At 43.4% G+C, this 21,725-nt stretch overlaps 1 protein-coding gene across 1 annotated transcript; it reads right to left on the reverse strand.

Annotated features, from left to right (window-relative positions):
- Positions 1-5,208: 5,208 nt before the first annotated feature.
- Positions 5,209-20,687, reverse strand: cnn3a (calponin 3, acidic a). Its single transcript, XM_028432907.1, has 7 exons — positions 20,616-20,687; positions 7,569-7,690; positions 7,420-7,486; positions 7,193-7,330; positions 6,989-7,105; positions 6,722-6,868; positions 5,209-6,132 (listed from the first exon to the last, which is right to left on the reverse strand). The coding sequence occupies exons 1-7, from the start codon at positions 20,670-20,672 to the stop codon at positions 5,791-5,793; spliced, it is 990 nt and encodes a 329-aa protein (XP_028288708.1). The 5' UTR covers positions 20,673-20,687; the 3' UTR covers positions 5,209-5,790.
- Between the last annotated feature and the right edge of the window lie 1,038 nt (positions 20,688-21,725).

Consider the following 21,725-nt stretch of genomic DNA (forward strand, 5'->3'; position numbering starts at 1 on the left):
AGCTGGAATTTCTTCCTGATAGTTTGTATACTTTACTGCAGCCTAAGGTGCTTGAGGTTTGTCCCTGACGTGGTGTGGGAGAAGACAAAGATGTTCATTTGAACTTTTTTATCTGCGCACAGTAAGAAATGCTGTACATCCTGTTTGATGCTTCAGGTCCCAGCAGCAGTCAGTTTTGCCCATGCATTAACCAATGTGTGGCGGGTCGCTACACAATCAACACCCGCCGCCACCAATTGATGACTGACTGAATGTTTGCTGCTTTAATTCAGATGAGTACTGAGAAATATCTTCTAAAAAAAGGCCTCGTCCAGAGTAGACGGTGCAGCTTGAGGCGGTATCAGTCAGAAATAAAGTTTAACAGTCAAATGAACAATAATAGGTGGGGAAAGTAATTTCTATTCTTCTGTTCATGGTAGAAGAGACATCCTCAAGAATGAATAAACAATAAAATCCAGAGTGGTTTTAAGGAATGGTTATACTTAGGGTTGCAACAAACAACCATTTTGATACTTGAATACTCGCCGACTATTTGTGCGATTATTCGAGTAATTGCCTCAAGCCGCGATCGCCTCCATGCCCAGGTTTCGACCCTAGAGCCTCTTGCACCGAAAACACTGATCATCCCGCTTTAACAGAAAAGTTAAATAGAACATGTGCACAAAATAAGCATCTGAATCTAAAATTATATAAAAATCTGAATTTCCCATTGCAAGGATCTCTCTTCTATTTGCTTATGTGCCTATTAGAATTGTGAAAAACCTGACATTTTATATTCCTTTATTACCTTCTTAAACTGGGATCTCAGATTTTTTCTAACTTGTGTGAAAATGTGGGGATGTTTGGGGTGATACTTATGCAGAATTATAGAAAATTCTAAAGGGTTCGCCAACTTTCAAAGACCACTATACAAAGTACAGACCTCACTGGAGGTTCCTTTGACCACTGTGCTAACACTGTCATCACAAAACCATAACTACTAGATGCTAAGGAAATGGAGGTTTTTAACCACTCAGTGAAAAAGTGGCTACAGACGGATTTGCGGCCTATACAAGCTCATATCTCCTTCAAAGCAATGTCTATTCTTTCATTAAACCCAATCAACTGCAGGAAATCAAAGTTCTACCTCCACCCTCTCACCACCCATGTGTCTGCCAGACGCCTGCAAACCTCCTCCCTTTCACTCACTCTGCAGAGGTGCATCGAATTATAGTATGAGGAAGAAGAGTGGTGGAAATCTCATGCTAACGTGTGTAACTTGGTTCTACAGTTACCAGTACACAACTTGTGCACACACACTTACCGAACCGACAACAGAACAGAGCATCACTGTCTGCAGCTGTTGTCAGTGTCAGCAAAAATGTCTATCAAACACAGACACATAAATTCTGCGTAGAAGTCGTTGACAGCAGAGCAGTGTCCAGGGCTGAAAACAAAACGAGTCGTGCATCATTTATCATTTCGGTGTTTGGCACAGAAACTCGTGTTTGACATGTTTCTGGACCAGAGCAGCAGCAGTGTGAGTGGAGTGGGAAGGCACCGTTGGGTTGGTTTCTGCATCTGCAAGACAAGCCTGCAGGACTGGTTGTGTTTTTTGTGCCTTCCCTTTAAGGGCCCTCTGTGGTTGCTGCGGTTACCATGCTTTTTTGGACTCCCTCTATAATTGAGTCTTGCGTTTTTCACCCTGGATTCGGCAGGCCTGCACAAAGCAGTGATTATTCCTGAGCAGCGGATGGGTGGAGGGGGTGGTGGTGGTGGTGGTGGAGGGCTACAGTTAGGAGGAGTTTTGAATGAATGCCATTACATTCTCATGGAGCTCATTGGCTGCACTTCTTTTGTCTTTAACTGTATGAAACCCCCAGGAGCCTGACTGAGGGCACACAACAGACACAGGCTTGTTTGATCCACTCATCACAATGGGAGATGTCTAAATTTATCCAGCACATAGGAGCCCACTGCTCACAATGTCAATATGTGTGTGTGTGTGTGAGAGGCGACATCCTGGGCACGATTCCAGCGATTCTACCGTTGTTTATGGCTGTGCTGCACTCTTTATGCTTCGTATGTTGTCCGTATGGCGCCATGAGTAATCATTTAGCATATAGGCTGTTTTGCTGTACCAGCAACCTGAGTATTGGCATGATAACAGAGCTGAACATTATAAAATAAAACGTCTGATGCCAATTCACAGTTAGGGTTAGGTTGGCAACTTGCTAATAATTCAAACAAAGTATTACTCAGGCTAACTGAGCTTGTTTTATCCCCAACCTCAGCGACTGTATTTATCTCGTAAAGTCTAGTATTAGCATACAGGAGGTGTTAGCATCAGCATTTCCGCACATACACATTATTAGCATAGCCTGCGCAGCACACGGCTAATCCATGTTCCACATAAGTTCCACAGTTTGTTCCCACACTTATGCCTCAACAGGTTGTTTCAATGAACACAGATTTAGCTCACTTTAGCTCACACACACAGGGTTGCTAGCTTTCGCCCGCCATTTTGGGTACAATCACATCGAGACATTCTTAGTTAAAGGCTTTAATAAAACACACAGCTGTTCTCTGTTTCCTAGGTAACAGCCAGGTGTCTTGATAACAGTGCGCTTACCTGAGGAAAATGTGAAAACACAGGTTAGACAGGGAGGAGTCTTGAACTCCCATCACGTTTACTGTGGTAAGACTGAGAGCGCCCCCTACTGACAAAACCGAGTTAAAGCGATTCTATACATATATATGTATACAGTATAACAAGTATATTAAACAGAATAAAAACATAATATTATGTAATATAAAATACAAATTCCATATTTATATCTATAGATATATATCTATAGATATATATATCTATAGATATATATATCTATAGATATATATGGTCAGCAGTGGCTCAGTGGTAGAGCAGGGTTGTCCAGTAACCAACTGTTCGATCCCAACTCCTCCCAAGTCACTGTTGTGTGTCCTTGGGCACTTTACCTGCACTGCCTCCAGTGCACTCACTGGTGTGTGGCGCTAGTTGCTGGCAGCCTTAAGCAATTTCCCTTCTGGGATTATTAAAGTATAAGAAAAAACAATACAGGTAGTTTTAGTGCAAAAACTATGCAGCAGGCTAGATTTGGATCCTTACAAAAGTCAGTCTGAATGGACTCAAAAACCACATGTGTTATTAATTAGACATCAAACCAGCAGTAATGGTGTTGTGGAATCACACAGCTAAAGGCTCTGGAAGTGGGAAAGCCAACTTTTTTTTTCCTTAATTAAAGTTTTACAGTCCGGTCTGCTCTGATTCCCAGTTTCTGCATCAGAAGTGAAAGAACAGCAGTAAAACAAACACAGCTTTGGATGTAACTGTGGGAAATTCTTTGTATGTGTGCTTTGATGCACATGAGCCTTTTCTGTAACTTTTCAATCAGAGAAAAAGTTTAAACCCTCATTTGTACCTTGCACTCTTGTCTTTATCATGCTGGTAACTGTAAACAGTGTTTCCACTGTGAGCGGCCATGTTGACAGAATGTTGATACAGTAACTGCTTCTTGGAAATTTCTGGACTGAAATCTGACCCCGGCTTCCTACTTGGCTGATTGTCTGGATTTTTCCGGGTGGAAAAATCAGAACATCTCCCTCATGTCTGACGAGGACAAGGGATGTTCAGGCTGTTGATTGCATCACACAGAGCAGAGCGACGTATGTAGAAGTGTTTTACAGTGATGGTTCCTCTCAGAGTGGTTGTTTTTTCAGAGGTTGTCTTTGTGAGCTTAGACACACAATACCATTGTGAATACTGGTGTCCTTATAGCCTCTCAGCAAAGCTCCAGAAATTAGTTTTACTGAGAGGCACAACAGGCAGGAAATGACCTGATCCTCATCCTATTAAATCCCAGCAGTAATAAAAGAGCTCCATGATACTTTACTGCTATTTAGACTGTAAACTGTTGTACTTAAGATGTTGCCTGCAGGGGGCAGCGTGTTAATCTATGGAGATTTTTAAACATTTAAGAATAACTCATACTAGCAGTTCAAGATCTTGCAGCTTTGTGAGGAACTCTGAGTGTTTTCATGCAGTTACCCTGTTGTTCTAACCTCATATGGAAACTACATATAATGAACAGTATATTGTCATTTCTGACAAATGACTTTGATAAGCACCCAGCCTGCAGCTTGGCCTGCAGTCATCCGAATCTTTTAAAAGTAGCCCCAGAAAGGAAAAGAGGTGAACCAGTGGCAGGGTCATGGGTGACAAGGCTCATCGATGCACATGGGTGCATCGGTAAAGGCTGACCCCTGTGGTCTGATCTGGATCTGGTGGTTCTGATAGAAAGGTGTCGCTGCAGAGCAGTCAGGGTGTCCATGCTGACCCCTGTCCACTGCTGAAAGCTCCTAGTATGACTACATCAGAACTGGGGCACCGTTTTGGGTCCTGCTGTTCATGTGGAAGTTGCTTTGACATGTAGCACCTAGCATAGCATTGCTGCAGACCATGTCATGAAAGCAGCATCAACAAAATGCAGTGTTCATTATGATTCTGCCGCTGATAATGCTAAACCTGGATGACACTGTGTCCTTTCCAAAACTTATGAAAGCTGGTCCTAAACAGACTGATACCACCTGGCATACACTTGGTGCCAAACCAAGAAGGCACAGAACTAGAAAAATGAATGATAATATCAGTGGGGTATACGGCGCATCACCAGGCATACAGCTCAGAAACAAATATCAACCATTGTCTGAGTTGGCTGTAAACGAGCCAGTATACAATGCAGTCAATAAGACAGCTTTCAATCAACGTCAGGTCCACGCTGGCCCCTCTTCACAGCTTGAATGATCTGCTTGATGCAGATACCACAGCATGCCTTCAGAGGTCCGGTCGGGCCCAAAGGGGGACATACACAATAGTAAGTCATAACGGTTCGGCTCAGGAAATGGTTGTTAGCACACTTGGTTTGGCTCTGAGCTGACAGCAGACTCACTGTCCCTCTAAACCAGCACCAGGCAGTGTCAGTCTGCCTTAAAATCTAACAGTATGAGTGCGATTGAGTCTCCACTTCCCTTCTGCTTGCTATGAATTAACCACTGGAATGCTTAACCTCAAAACTGCACACTCCCATCATCAGACTTTCCGTAAAAGAAAATGCAACAGGAGCTGATCTTCACCTGCTTCCAGTGTGGTGGGTGCAGAGAGAACTTCACAATGAAAGAATTAAGGCTTTATTTATAACATAGCATTTTCTTTATAGACCAACAGTGGACTGTTTTACAATGAAAGTCACTGCAATAAATACAGCCTCAGAATACAAAGGGGGGGGGGGGGTGAAAAAGAAGGTCACATGATGCATGAGGAAATGTGGTGGTATAAAAGTATTCCGCTCAGGTTTGGTCATTTGTACTTTCAGGATTTAAACAGCTGTCGTTTAGAGAAAGGAAAGGGTTAAAGGCATCGAGGGGGGGGGGGCTACACATGGGGATTCCTTTCAGCCTGTGTGTGGCAGCTCCTCCTGATGCTACACGACTGGTCAATGACTACTTCAGTGTTCCATCATTAAGACATGTTTCAAAACGTGGGAATTAAAAGCTTTAAAAAAAAAACATTTCATCTCTGCATTTCATTTTTCTATGCTACTACAGCTTCTTACAACCTTTGCAGCTCAGACCAAAGAGTCTAGGTGAAGAAGAGAGCACAGCATTTTATGCTTCAAAAGGATAAAAAGACTAGTGAGGATAGCAAAAGACTTGCTCCGTTGTGTAGTTGATAAAATACAATTATTAATACTGCTCTGGAGGTGGACGTCTCCACTAATAGTCAATGTTCTGGTCGTTGTAATGGGAGCTGTAGTCGTCATGGTAGCCGCCGTGGTACTCTTCCTCCTGGAACTCGGCCTGATAGTCACTGTCGCTGATCTCGGAGCCGTTGGTGCCGGTGCCTTGGCTGCCGTTGGTATGGATGACGGGCTCGGTTGGGGGGGCGCAGTACTTGGGGTCGTAAACCTGTCGGCCCAGGCCGTACACGCTCATGCCTTTCTGTGACGCCACCTTGTTGGTGCCCATCTGGAGGGAGATGGTGGAGTTGTCCGCCGGCTGCTGCGCCACCTTCTGGTCAAAGATGTCTCTGCGGGTACCGGGGGCTGACATGCCGGCCTGCAGGGAGCCACAATGCTACATCAGAAAGATGGCATACATACACATCATGTACATCATCAGTCGTGACCCTGTACAGGACAAGCAGGTTCAGAAGATGGATGGATGGGTGGATGGATGATCTGTGAGGTGCTTTACTTGTGTCTGTAGACGGTTCATTAAGAATATATTACTTCCTCACCTAGAAGGTCAGAGCATCGTGCTGCTAGCACTACATCCACGTTAATGATGTACCCACCAGTTACTGATCAACTAGTGATAGAAACGTTTGTGTTTTGGGTCATTAAACGTGCACCTGCACATGAAGTGAAACACCTTTTGTGTTGCTGCTAATTTGACACTTGTCCATTGATGATGATGATGGCGAGGAAAAGATGACACGCTTCATGCATGTGAGGAGGCACAGTGGAGGAATGTTGCCGCCTGGGTCGTAGCCTCCCATGCAGGCTTAAAACTGCTTGTCAGACGGTGTGTGTGTGACGTCCACGTTTATTTATGGACTGTGAACGTAACAGAACTACAACATGGCAGCTGTGCAGTGTGTAACCATCATTCAGATCAATCAATAAAAATAGGGATGAGTTTGGACCTGGCTGGCTCCTTTGTTGGTTCCCATCTGCAGACTGATGGTGGTCTGGTCGTAGGGTTTGTCGGTCTGAGTCTTTGGATCATACAGATGCCTTCTGGTTCCGTACGCAGTCATTCCTGCCTGACTCGCACATTTGTTTGTTCCCATCTGAGGACAAAGAAGCAGAGACAGGATCCAGTCACCTTTCAGTCCAACATGTGTGAAAGAACAAGCTTTTTACTTTTTATTTAAAGCTACAAACATGACGACATAACAAGTGTCAGTCACCTGCAGTCCAATGACACACTGCCCAGCCTTGATCTTCTCGTCATCAAAGTGTCGAGCTTGTTTGTCTGCGTATTTCACCCCGATGTCGATCTTTGTGTCCATGCCTTTGGTCTTTGCCTGGCAGAGAGGACATGACGTGTCCATAAACAGAGGAAAATGTGCTCCTCAGCAGACAATGACCCTCTGTTTGCTGTGTTCACTCACCATGCTGGCCAGTGCAAGCAGTGTGGTCTGGACTTGTGTCATGTTCCCATTTTCAAACAGGTCATTGGCCTCAAAGATGTCATTGGGCTTTAGGCCATAAACCAGGATAGCTTTGATGAAATTCCCAAGGTTTTCCAGCTGTAGTAAGAAAAAAAAAACGACAGAGTGAGGCATGCTGGGACAGAGGACACGATTATCAGCAGCGGTGTTTGCAGTCCGGGTCTCACTTTGTGCCAGTTGAGCTGTGAAAGGTTGATTTTCTTCACAGATCCGGGCTGCAGCTTATTGATCAGCCTGAGAGAGAAAACACAGCATGGATTATTATAAAGTGAGCGTTCAGACATCAGACCCATCACGCCGACTCTGCAGAACTTACTCGCAGAGGATGACTCCATCCTTCAGTCCTTTCTGGAAGTTTTCCCCAATAGACATTCCTGTTACCTCCTCAATCCAGAAGCGGAGTTCCTCTTCCTTTTGTGCGTCATATTTCTGAGCAATCTAAAAAAGAATACATCATGTCATTTGTGCCGAAGTCTAAAGAGAACAGTTTGGTTTATGGCAGGTTGAGAGAAAGGATAAGCATGGCAGTGGCAGTATCATGGTTTGGGCCTTTTTTGCTGAATCTGGCCTACCGGGCCCCAAACCATGATACTACCACCACCAATAGATCTGTTTAAAAATCTGTTGATGCTGCAGAATTATAGAAAATTCCAAGAAGTTGACAAACGTTTAAGCACCCTTACACCTTCTAAGCAGCCCAAATGAGGTACATGATGTGTTGGTGGTCTCTACAACAACCAAGCAGGAAAAGAAAATATAGAAACAAAGGGTGGGAATTCTAGAAGAATTCAAGAAGAAACACAGAAAAAAAAGACAAATTCAGATTTCAGATCTCCAGGACAGACAACACAACATAACAAAAAGCCAAAAGTGAATGTGAGTATGAGTAAAATACAAAAAGAGGGTTTTATCCTGGAAATGACAGCTTGTTCTGGTAGGGCATGTTCTGCTGAACAGTGATCTATTTGAAACTTTAATGGGATGCTGCAGGCACCAGCTGGTCCAACCAATTATTCAGATCATGCTGCTGAGCCCAGTTCTCCTGAATATGTGAAAGAGCACCATGATCATATAAACACAGATTCTCAGACATTTTATGCTAACTGTTTATGTGTGGATGCTCTCATTCAGCCACGTCATTTCCAAGAGTTTAAATCGAGGCAACTGGACTCAAGGATTGTTTTTTGAAGACGTTTCGCCACTCCCCCAAGTGGCTTCTTCAGTTCTGCACTTGGGGGAGTGGAGAAACGTCTTCAAAAAACAATCCTTGAGTCCAGTTGCCTCGATTTAAACTCTTGGAAATATGCTAACTGTTCTTCATTTCATCTGTGTGAGCTGACCTTTGACCCACACCTAATGAGCTGTGAAGAGACCACGCTGAAGATACTTTTAGAGGACCAGGAGCTCGACCCAAATGGTTTATTTACATGAATATTACTCTGGAAACTTCATCTCAGATACTGTTTACAGCTTCTAATATTAGAATGTTTCATGCATGCCATCAATAAAAGCTCCATTAAATGTATAAATAGAGTTTTCTGTCCCGCCATGGGCTGTTCTGTGCTCCACACTATTAACAAAGCAGAAAAAGCAGCTCACATGGATCACTGCAACAATGTGAAGCTGAACACTTGTGACGTTTTAATAACCCAGTAAATCTAAGTGTACAGTAATCCTCCAGCCATTCGCTCTCTGGCTGTGTAAACAGACTTCAGCTATTGGCTGACAGTGCATAAACATCCCACAGCCCCTCAGCCTGTCCACAGCAGGACACAGGCTCTGCAGCACATTATCTGCTGTCCACCTCCTGAAGACACAGGCACACAGCACACACTGCCTGCTACACACATTCACTGTGAAAGCAACAACTGGACGCGTTACATTTATTCCCCATTCTACTCTGAAGGTCTAGCAAACACCTACAGCTGATAGCGTCATCATCATCATCATCATCATCACATCTGCCAAAAAACAAACTTTCTCAAAGCATAGCTGGAGCAAACCATCAACTAGACACAGTATTCTTTTTTTCATTCAGCAGCTAAAGGTTTCCAGTAGCTGCTGATCAGTCGTCCACAGCAGCTTGGAGCAGTCTGAGTCCATTCCTCAGTACAGAGCAGCTTCAGTTCTGACATGTTGCTGGGTTTCCTCACATCAACTGCTTGTTTCAGCTCCTTCCACAACATTTCAGGAGGATTATGGTCAGAACTTTGACTTCAGAACATGAACTCTGTGTGTTTGGGCTCGTTGTCTTGCTGCTCTTTCTCTTCAGATTCAGCTCACAGACAGATGTCCTGACATGTTCCTTCAGAATTCACTGCTGTCATTCAGAACTCATATATATATATATATATATATATATATATATATATATATATATATATATATATAGTTCTGAGTTCTGAATGACAGCAGTGAATTCGTTTTCTCATTGGTTTGATTGATCTAAACATCTAAACAGTTCACAAACTTTCAGACAGCACAGGTGCCATGATAATAAGTGTTATTCACTGTATCTGTCATAAGGCTGATTCTTCTGTATAATGATGGGAAAACCTCACTTTTGGATAAGAGCTGTGTAAAAGATCCAAATAAAGCAGACAATCAAACACATGAAGCAACTTTCTCTGTCTGAGGAAGCACAAAGAAATCGTCTCAGCCCCACTTTCTAAACAAGGAAGTGTGTGTGGGAAAGTGGGAAACCACCGGCCTGTAATGGCTCCGGTCCAACATTTTACAAGAAGTTTGTTAGTGTACTGGTTGGACCACTGACCAAAATGTTTGCTGGATCTGCTCCCACCCTCCAATAATATCGTCTTGAAAAGTTGAAAAAGAGACCCCAGAGACATGTGCATCATAACCGGAGAGCCCTCTAAAACGCTGACCAGGCTTGAGATTTTTCATACGTGCATCAGTGGGGAAGGATCAGACTGACCTTACTGCACACAAACAGTATCCCCCGATAACTCACAGCAGCCATTTCTCTTAGATCAGGTGGAAATTGAATAACTGAGAGTCCTCTGATCCATGCTAATGACAGAAGTGTCTTTTATATCTGCTTCTTTTTCTACAACAATGAGCATCTGTGCTCCAACACATCAGTCAACGTGCAGCCAAAAAGCTGAACACACATCGCATTATACTGTATGTGTGGTCACTGTGTTATAGGGCAGGTAACACAAGAGGATCTTTGTGCCATCACTCATTCAAGAAGAAGAAGATTCCACCAACAGTTGGACCAAGTACTGCGGAAACCTTACTACCAACTATAGACTGTATATAAAGATGGACAACGCCGCTCCGTCTCCACCCATCGTACAAAAGTGAGGCCCAGTGGGTGCTGTTCAAGTGGCAGATTAAGAGCCCCGCTCTAGAGTCTGCATAAAATGCTGAAAAGGAACAATCCTCCTGTTACTGTAGAGCCCACAGAGAGCTTTTACAGCTGCAGCCCATCGTTTGTCCTCCTCCACTGAAGCCCGTCAGCACTCACATTCAGTGATCGCTCCTTCACTGCTACACACAATCACAACTTTGGCTTGTAACTGAACAAGGAGTGGAATCTCCCCCTTTCTCCCAAAGAGAGGATGTTGTGTTCCAAAGGCCTCTGCTCGTAACATCAGGGCTGAAAGCTGTGTCGTTTAGGAATGACTGTGAGGGGAGTCACGTGGGTACGGCGAACAAGATGGCAGCTGACTAGGGAATCTCCACTCCCCGACATGTGAAATTGTATATTATTATAACACGGAGGCTTGCATTGGATTGAAATTTACCTCGGCTTGGAAGGGTATAATGAGGGTGTTGTGTTATTGAAGTGAAACAAAGGAAAATAGGTGAAATGTCGTCGTCGAAATACTTCAAAACTACAGGCCGTATGTCGACCCGAAAAAGCCCCCAGCGTGAGGAAGAAGGCTCGGCAGGTGACACGTCTCCCTGCCTTGACAGTTTGTTTGCAGAAATAACTAAAATGAGCACCACACTGCAGAGCGTCGCGACTGATGTTTCTACTATTAAGGAGACAACAACGGAGCTGAAAACGACAGTGGTGGCTATGCAGGAGAGACTGTCGGAAGCTGAGACACGTATCATGCACCTGGAGGAAGCTATGGAGCGGTCTCACACTGACGAGGATAAGAAAAGTAAGCTAATGGAGGAAATGTGGGTGCGCCTTCAAACTTTGGAAAATCACAGCAAACGGAACAACGTGAGGCTGGTGGGCTTGAAGGAAACATTTGGGACTAACGGGACATTGCTGAGCTGTGTTCAGAAAATATTAGAAGAGGGGCTGGGGGTTCAGGCTGGGGCTGGTGAGTTTGAAATTGAGAGAGTGCACCGGCTGCTCGCACCTATACCGGACCCAGAACGACCACCGAGGCCGGTGCTCATCAGGTTCCTGAGACAGTCTGCGAGGGAAAAAGTGATAAATGCGGCAAAAGAAAAACGGGGTTTCGTATGGGAAGGATGTCGGATGTCGGTATTCCCCGATATGACGAAGGAGTTGGCGGAGAAAAGGAAATCCTTTACTGTGGTGAAACGCAAACTTCAGGAGATGGAGGTGAAGTACACGCTGGCCTTCCCGGCCATGCTGCGGTTCAAGTGGCAGGGGAAGAACGTGAGTTTCACTACAGCAACAGCGGCGGACAAATTTATTCAGGAAAACGACCAGAGAGAAGGTTGAGCCAAAGGAGGTGAGCTGATGAATATTTATATTCAAGAGCCCAGAGACATGTTGTGATTATAACGTTCGGGGGAGACCCACTTGGTTAAGCTGCCACCGAGGGATTACCAGAGGGAGGAGCGGTACCCCACGGACCAGAGACGGTTTTAGTTTTATTTTTATTTTTGTTTGGACTTTTAACGCTGCGTACGTCAGCGTCAGGACTGCCAGACATTGTCTGGCTTGATTTTCAGTTTTGTTTCTTTTGTTTTGTATTGGAAATGTTCTTTTTCCAGGTTGTATGTTCATGTTTTGCAAAGTACAGGGTCTCAAAGAATGATACCAATAGGTGTGGACATCTTAAACATGCACAGTGTGGTAAACATGGTTATGGAGTGATATTCTAATGATTATGACCAGGAGATGTATTAAATACATGTCTTGGAATATTAATGGCAGTGGCAATCCAGTTAAAAGGCGTAAAGTTCTATCATATTTGAAAACTAATAAGGCAGATATAGTTTTTATACAGGAAACTCATCTGAATGACGGGGAGGCAGGAAAATTTAAAACTGGTTGGGTGAGACATGTCTTTTCTAGTTCATTTTCAAGTTCACGTAATGGAGTGATGATTTTGGTTAACAGAAATATACGTTTTGAGTTGCTTAAAGAGGTTAAAGATACAGAGGGGCGAATGATATGTGTACAGGCATTAATAGAGGGGTTACAGGTGATATTGTGTAACGTTTATGCACCGAATAAAGGGGACCCACACTTTTTCCACAAGGTGAATAAGGTTCTAGGAGAAATGGAGGGGCAAATAATATTGGCAGGAGACTTTAATCAAGTGATGGACCCTATGTTAGACAAAAGTGTCTTCAAAGGACCACAGATGACTAAAGACAGAGAAGCAATACACATGTTAAAAGAGGACATGGCACTTGTAGATGTTTGGAGACTCATTAACCCTCGAGAGAAGGAATATACTTTTTTTTCCCACTGCCATAGATCTTATTCCAGAATTGATTTTTTTCTAATTGCAAGCTCTTTAATAAGCAATGCAGTTAGTTGCAATATACGATCTATTGCCATTACAGATCACGCAGCGGTAGAATTGTGTATAACTACAGGATCGGATATGGGTAAGAATACTAGATGGAGAATGAATACATCCTTACTACAGGACCAAGGCTTTAAGGAACAGTTAGGTAAAGATTTGAAATCCTTTTTTGAATTAAATATAGGTAGCACTGAAGATATTGCACCAGTCTGGGAATCCTCAAAAGCCTATATAAGAGGGAAGCTGATAGCTCACTCTGCTTTGAAGAAAAAGGAAAGTCTAAATGAGATTAGACAGCTAGAAGGTGATATAAAATTAAGGGAAAATGATTTGGCACAAAATTATGTTGAGGATAAATATCGGGAACTTTGTAAGCTTAAGTATCAGTTGCATGAAATCTATAATAAAAAGGTACAATATTCCTTATTTCGATTGAAAACAAATTTTTATGAGGGTGGGGAAAAGACAGGGAAGATATTAGCTAGACAAGTTAAAAGGAAAGATTCTTCAAGCTTAATCTCAGCTATTAAACAAGGTGATAATTTGGTAACCTCTGCAACAGAAATCAACAAGACTTTTCAACAGTACTATGAAAAACTATATACATCAACAATATCTTGTAGTGATAAACAAAGGGAACAAGAAGAGTATCTCTCTAATATTGACATGCCTAAACTTGATACTGATCAAGCAAGGAAGTTAGAGTCACCTATAACTGAAGGGGAAATAAGGAAGGCTGTATCATTGATGAACACTGGGAAATCACCGGGTAATGATGGATTTCCTGCAGAGTATTATAAAGCCTATATAGACATTTTGGCCCCAGTATTGGTGAAGGTGTATCAGGAGGCTTTTGTGAAAGGCCGCATACCTCCAACATTTAATGAAGCCTTGATATCTTTGATCCCGAAGAAAGATAAAGACATAACAGACCCATCTAATTTCAGACCAATTAGCCTGCTTAATGTAGACTGTAAAATACTGACCAAAGTACTAGCTCTGCGTCTTCAACAAGTTTTACCTGCTATTATACATGGAAACCAGGCAGGTTTTATGAAGAATAGATCCTCTACAGACAATATGAGGAAATTAATGCATCTAATGTGGCTCACTCAGTCTAAAGATGTTCCTATAGCCGCCATCTCCCTAGATGCCGAAAAGGCCTTTGATAAGGTGGAATGGGGTTTTCTTTTTTCTGTTTTGTCAAATTTTGGGTTTGGTCCCTGTTTTTCTCAGTGGGTAAAGATATTATATAAAGAACCTAAAGCAGCAGTGATAACTAATAGAGTAATATCACCCTTCTTTGGGCTTTCTAGAGGAACCCGTCAAGGGTGCTCTTTAAGCCCTCTACTGTTCATAATTTTTTTAGAAGTTCTAGCTGTTAGTATTAGGAAGAACACAGGAATCAAGGGAGTGGAGTGTGGTGGCCAACAACACAAGTTGTTGTTATTTGCGGATGATATTTTAGCTGTGGTGACAGACCCCGAGACGTCCCTGCCATGTCTGATGGAAACCATTCAGTCTTACTCTGGATTGTCAGGCTACACAGTTAATTGGAAAAAGTCTGAGGCAATGCCTTTGACCTCATTATGTCATCCTCATATGGTGAAAAATTTTAAATTTAGGTGGGCGCCCAAAGGCATCAAATATCTCGGAGTTACACTCAGTCGAGATCTTGGAGAGTTGCCCGGTTTAAATTTTAACCCTCTGCTACAAAGAATTAAAACAAACCTTGAGAAGTGGGAAAAGATTAAACTTACATTATGGGGAAAAGTTAATATTATTAAAATGATGGTAGCTCCTCAATTTAACTACTTATTAATGATGTTGCAAATCCCAATACCACCCGATATTTTTAAGAAATATGATGATATGGTTAAACAATTTTTGTGGGAGGGAAAGAAAGCTCGGATTAAATTAAGTAAGCTTTGTGCTCCTAAGGAAAAGGGGGGATTAGGCTTACCAGACCCAAGGTTGTACGCCATATCTTTTGAAATGGCTAAATTGGCTAAATATTGGAAAGAGTCAGATAATAGGCCAGACTGGATAGATATTGAGAATGAGTTATGTTCGCCTTTTAGCCCAAAGGAGAAGTTATCTCAGAGGAGTGACACAACAAATCCTATTCTAGTCCACTCCAGGGCAATATGGGCCAAAGTACATCAAATGTACAGAGTGAAGCACCTTGTACAGCCATATGCTTCTTTATGGTTAAATCCTGCCATTTGTGTGGGTAAAGTGTCGGTTTATTGGAAGCAGTGGCACTCAAGAGGTATACGTACCATAGGAGACCTATACAAAAATGGACAATTTATTTCTTATGAGGAATTAAGTAGCCAATTTAAACTTGAAGGGACACAACATTTTTGGAAATATTTACAAATTAGAGACTGCATAAAATTTCGAATTGATATCTCTTCAGAGAATAATATAATGGACTTTATGCGTATGCCACTGAAGCACTGCACAGCTTCCAAATTCTACAAACTAACACATTTTTCATTGAGTGGGGAGTCCACTAATGTGAAGTTGTTGTGGCAGAGGGACCTAGGAATGAATATTACACAGGAGAAATGGCTGGAAGTGCTGGCTGGTTGTGGGAAGTATGTTAATGAGGCACGAGGGAAGTTCACACAGTACAAGATCATACACAGATATTATCATACCCCTGTAAGATTGTATAGAATGAACCTGTTGAATAATAATAAGTGTTGGAAGTGCAAAACAGAAATGGGAACTTTCTTACATTGTATATGGGAGTGTACACTGGTGGCTCAATTCTGGGAAAAAGTGGTGGACTTCCTGAGTGGGTGGTCTGGTTTAAAAATCCCCCTTACTCCTGTTATGTGTCTGCTAGGGGACAGATCTCAACTGTCAACAGTATCAAAAGGAATATTTTCTGTTATTATGGTGGGCCTAGTTACAACTTCAAGAGTAATTCTAAGACACTGGAAGACAGCAGTCTCCCCCAGTTTGAAGGAATGGATGGATGCAATGGTGGAGACAGCGTCCTGTGAGTCTATGCTTTGTAGACTAAAGGACAACATGGAGGAAAGGACGTGTCCTTGGGAACATTTTTGGAATTATGCAAAGACTGATAAAAACACTGGAATTAGAGGCTAAAAGCAACGCTCTTTTGCACCTTACTTAATGGACTGGATTACCAGGATGTGGACCTCTTCTGTGTGAAATTTGCTTTAAATGTTTACTCCTATTTTTTTTGTTGTTATATGGCATGTCAGAGATGGTCTACACCAAAAACAAAACCAAATTTTTGTATTGTGACCCTATGTTCATTTGTATATATTTCTTAAAACGTAATAAAAAATTTAAATAACAAAAAAAAAAAAAGGAATGACTGTGAGGCGCTTTGTGTCTTTGGAGTCTGATAACACGGAGGAGCCCTGCCGCGAGGTCGAAGAGCTGGAATGTAAGAAGGAAGGCATTTTTCTCTCTTCACTTCTCCCAGCAGTTACTTTCAAAGAGCTTTGCCAGAAACCCCTTAGAAAAAAAAGGCACTGGAAAAAGATGGAACCATTAAACGGAGCTTCTGAGGGAAAAATCTGGAGGGTTACAATCTGAGCCAGCTGGACGTGAAAAGCAGACCCCCCCCCCACCAGTGCATTTCAACAGCATTTCTAACTGCGTGCAATTTTCTACTGTCATCACAACAGAATGGGATGCAGCCACATGATCTCACAATTGACAGTAAAGAGGTGGAGCTGCAAGCAGGAAGCTCGAACTGCGTCATTTTAAGTCTAAGAGTCTGCGGCGTGAACAGCAAGTTTTAAAACCTCCACATCAAGCATGAGCCCTGGAGGTTACAGAGACGGTAAAGGCTTGAAGGTGACCACATCCTGCACATGACAGAGGCTGACCAATCAAACATATATATATATATATATATATATATATATATATATATATATATAAATGCCATTTATTAGCATCCATTTAGGAGCGTCTCTCTTCACATGATGCCCACAGCCTGCCCCATGACACAGACTGGACTAGTTGCCCATCACAGGTTATGGGTACATTTGAATGATGCTTGTAGGCTACTGAAAGTGTCATTTAACTTCACATTGTCATTTTCATTTTAAGATTAATTAAGATCAATTATGCACACATATATTATTCCACATTTCTACAAGCAGCTAGCATTTACAACTCTAGCGTATGCAGCCTACAATGCATAACAACAGAATATTTAAAAAAATATATTTTCACGAAAAATCATCCTCCAGATTTTTTTTATCTGTCATAGGTGCCTGAAACTCAACCTCAGTGGAAACTCTGACTCGACGCTGGCTCTGCAGCTCTGCTTCAACGTTCTTCCCAGCTGTGAAAGGAATAATAGCTTTTCCACATAAGACTGCTAAAGAGAGCTGCGGTGCAAGTCTGGGCTGATAAGCGTGTGCTATCTGTCTGGAGCTGAACAATAGCTTCAGGAAGGGAATCTTTCCTGTGAGTCTAAAAGTGTCTCAGTGACAGCACAGACAGGCTAATCACAGAGCAGCACTCACAACAGCACAGCTCTGCTGTCAGCACATTGCAGAGGAGGTGCGATGCTTTCCCATAAAGACTTCCCACCAACAAGAGCAACACCTGAACCTGTTAGCAACGAGGGGGAGGGGCAATAAAGCATGACTTTCAGGTGGCTTATCAATGCAACCTGAATATATAACCAAGAAGTTTCAATTTTAACAGCACGTCCTGACATTTTCCATCAATGATGGACATGCCTCAAACCATGATACCACCACCGCCATGTTTTACAGAAGGGAAAGTGTTCTCATGCTGGAACGTAAAGTTTTTCTGTGTAGAAATTCTCTTTTAAACTATTTTCCTGACAAGACATTTTTACCAGCAGCCCTCTGACCTGTCCACTTTTTTGAGAACAGCTCTGCCATGCACACTGTGGCTGTTTCAGCGTTGTCCTGGATTCATTAGCCAATGTGGAGGAGGCCTAAAGCTGCTTAGAAATCACCCTGGTTCATGACCTTATAGACTAGTACTCCTGGTCCAGGTGCTGCAAACCAGGGCCAAACCATGATACTACCACCACCATGCTTTACATGTTTTCAGGTTCATAAATAAACAAATGACCAAGTCTAAGTTTTGGTCTTTGTCTACGTTTTTGAAAATGTTTTGAATTCATATTTATGCAGAAACGTAGAAGGCTTTACAAACTGTCAATCACCAGATGAGTAAAATTACATATTTTGCACATTAGTGCGGGCCTGAGAGGACACAAACTGGAAAAACCTGACGAGTCAGCACAGAGTTCATGACTCTTGTGAAAAGACAAACACATTCGTGGGAGAGAGCAGCTCTCCTGCTGCCAGACCAGTCTGACTTTCAGCCAACACTTCACCACAAGTCAAGTGTGACCTGAAAAAAAAACTGATGACAGACCTGAAGTGCTTGAAGTTTCATTTTGCTTTTGTACACAGAGCAGAAACGGGAGATGTTATCTGTATGTTCTGTTTGACGTTCAACAGAGCAGATTCTAACTACGACGTCTGTTAATGTTGTTCATGTAACAACTCATCCATTTCTCACAGAGCAAACCGTCTGACCCGTCTGTGAAACCAGAACAGCACCGTGAGCCCACTGAGCAGAGTGAACAGAGAGCTGTGGGGCTCTGAGGGCCTGCTGCTCAGGCAGGTCTTCATCAAGGGGTCTGCGCCGAAGAATGTCAAGAATGTGATGTATGCAGCTGGGAGAAGAGCATGGACTACTTATCACACCTTAGGCATTGGAACCCCGATAGGCCCCTGCCTGTCCTCATGTTTTTGTTTCTGAGCGTTCTGACTGCACTGAACCGGACGTGACTGCAGCAGAGGGGGAAACAGTAAACATCACAGTGTTGGAGTAAAAATGGATTTCAACCTCAAAGCCTGAATTTTAATCAGGTGAAGTGTTGTGTAACCAGAGGAAAAGAATGTAGTGTGTGTCTCAGTGAGCACAGAACAGCCTGATCAGTCTGCTGACATCAGCCTGTTACACAGTTATACACAGAGAACCAATCAACCAAATGAGGCAGAAATATCAGACGTATTCAGGAAAAATGATCCAATATTACATATCTGAGCGGTAGAAGTGAATTTTTGCATTCAGTGTTCGCTGTGTTCACTTCAATCATTGTTATTCTCCCCACGAGCGCTCGACCAACAAAGATCACTGCAGCCGTCTCCAAGGTCACAACAGTCCTAACTCTGGGTCATGATAATGTTCCTTCGTCAACATTTTTAAATGTTTGGAGAAAACAACCCTTCTTCCATCTGTCAGCATGGTGGTGGTAGTATGATGGTTTGGGTCTGTGTTGCTGCCATCATTGATGGATCAATGAGATCTGAATGACAGCAGTGAATTCTAGAGGAATCTGAAGAGGACACATGAGTGGTTCTACAACAGAACGGTTCAAGAAGAACAGAGTTCATGTTCTGAAGTCAAAGTCCTGACGTTAATCCTCCTGAAATGTTGTGGAAGGAGCTGAAACAAGCAGTTGATGTGAGGAAACCCAGCAACATGTCAGAACTGAAGCTGCTCTGTACTGAGGAATGGACTCAGACTGCTCCAAGCTGCTGTGGACGACTGATCAGCAGCTACTGGAAACCTTTAGCTGCTGTTATTGCTGCACAAGGAGCTCACAGCAGACACTGAGAGCAGAGCTTCACACAGTCACCACTCACACACATGAAATAATGGATCATGGACAGAGTCGGATATGTATGGTACATTTGTTAAGTGGTTTCTGCTTGTCTACTTTCAGGGCTTGATTCTAGATTCTAAAGTGTTTACAGGCTTGCAGGCGTCACTGTAAACAGCACTGATTACATTTGGGTCACAGCTGTAATTAAATCACATTTAAGTCCTCTCAAAACCACACGATCAATTTAGAACTCCATCATTTCTGTTGTGATTGATTATCAGGCCTCCATCAGTCTGTAGAATGTAATGATTGACAGCACTCGGTCAGCTGTGGCCTTTCCAGATCAGAGCGCCTCTCAAAGTGATGAACTTCATCTGCTGATGTCACCGCTCAGACATTTCCTACAAACCCCACAGCCGGTCTGCGCCATCCTCTCATCTCTGCGCACAACAGACACATTATCTGCTGCACCGCTGCACATCTGCGCCAATAATCAGACTAATGCTACGTGGCAATCAGATCACAGCGCAGTGGGCTCCAACGTTTCCCATCAGTGTGCGAGTGCATGGACAGAGCAGGGGCCCAGCGCACAGGGGGCCACACACACACACGGTTTCTATCAGTCAACATTCCTGACTATCCAAACATCACAGTGTGCATCAAATCACCACCAGCAGCTCGCTTCTCACTGCGCGCACGGACAAAGAGGGGCGGAGGGGACGCCGCTGCGGGCATTCTCAAACCCTCACTCACATGTTTCAGTCTCACAGCTCAGGTACAAAGCTGAGAGAACATTTTAAACCGGGGAGAGAGAGCCCCGCGAAGTTCGGGAAACTTCGGAGAGGCTTCGCTCCAATCAAAAGTTCCACTCGGCTGCGTCTCCCAGTGGAAGAAAGAGCGAGAGACACGGCGGCGGCTCAGCTCTGAGAGTCAAACACTGAGTTTCCTTCTGAGTCAGACACAAAAGGTGCAGACAGCCCGCGGCACTTACTTTGCTCCTGACTTCTGCAGACAGTCCGTACGCCGGGCCCTTATTAAAATGTGTCATTTCCCTGCTTCTGTGCGTAAAACCCCAGAGATAAAAACAGATCCTCAGCTACAACGTAGCGCAGAGTCCGGGGAGAAGGAAAAAAGGCGAATCAAGCAGCGGCTGCTTCCACGCTAACAGGTCTGGAAGAAAAAGTAGTCCGTGAGGCTCCAACAGTGCAGAGAACCGCCAGAGACTCCACTGTCTGCGGGACAGGGCAGGCCCGCTGTCGTCAAACCACTGAGGCAGACACGGGGGCCAATCAGAGCAGCCCACTGATGTCAGGTCACTCCCTCTTCAGGGGCCCCTTTTCTCATGGATGAGTACATGGACTGATGGATGAGAAGTGATATTTATTATGATCCTGGAGTGAGGGGCTGCACATAACTACTTTTCATTCATTTCATTTTACTTGGTTATTATTAACAGTCATAATAATAGACACTGTTAATCACAAGGTTGGTGGTTCAAGTCCCCCTCCTGGCACTTAATAAAGCTGCGATGTGAACACACACACACACACACAGAGGCCTGACAATCACTGTTCATTCTATAGCAAATGTTCTGGATGTGATGTCATTGTCCTTCTGCAGCCAGCGCTCACAGGGACGAGTCCGTCTAACAGCCAGCCTTTCTGCTGGATGCACACTGTGACACATTGTGCGTCACTCCCTCGTGGCTTTGTTAACAGCAGATACTACTAAATAAATACTATAAGTTTCAAAATAAGAGCTGAGAACCTTTTCACATGCATAGCAGGCCAGACAAGAAGAGAACTGTGCAGCAGTGACAGACACCACAGAAGGAACAGTGAAGGAGGGTCGTTACAGCCACAGGCAAGGGTCTGTTCACTGGTCACTTCCTCTATATATTTCCAATTGAATGCTTAAAAAAATTGGACTGGTCTTGTGTTTTTCATTAAGTAATCATACAGCTATAGCTGCTCAGGCTTTCATTTTGTCTATGATCTGCAGCTGTGTGTAGCCTGCAGCTAACACACGTTCTGTAGCTGTATGTTTGTTTCCGAGTTCAGTCCAAAGTCAAACATTCTTTTTATTTCCTCTGCTTCGTCGT

This window comes from Parambassis ranga, chromosome 20 (genome assembly GCF_900634625.1).
Source record: "Parambassis ranga chromosome 20, fParRan2.1, whole genome shotgun sequence".
Lineage (NCBI taxonomy): Eukaryota > Metazoa > Chordata > Actinopteri > Ambassidae > Parambassis > Parambassis ranga.

Bases quoted from the DNA above. Each gene is read 5' to 3' on its own strand.
- cnn3a (XM_028432907.1), bottom strand. From the start codon at position 20,672: ATGACACATTTTAATAAGGGCCCGGCGTACGGACTGTCTGCAGAAGTC. The intron at 7,487-7,568 runs GTAAGTTCTGCA...TTTCTCTCTCAG, and splicing joins GATGGAGTCATCCTCTGCGA to GCTGATCAATAAGCTGCAGC. The intron at 7,331-7,419 runs GTGAGACCCGGA...TTCTTACTACAG, and splicing joins CACAGCTCAACTGGCACAAA to CTGGAAAACCTTGGGAATTT.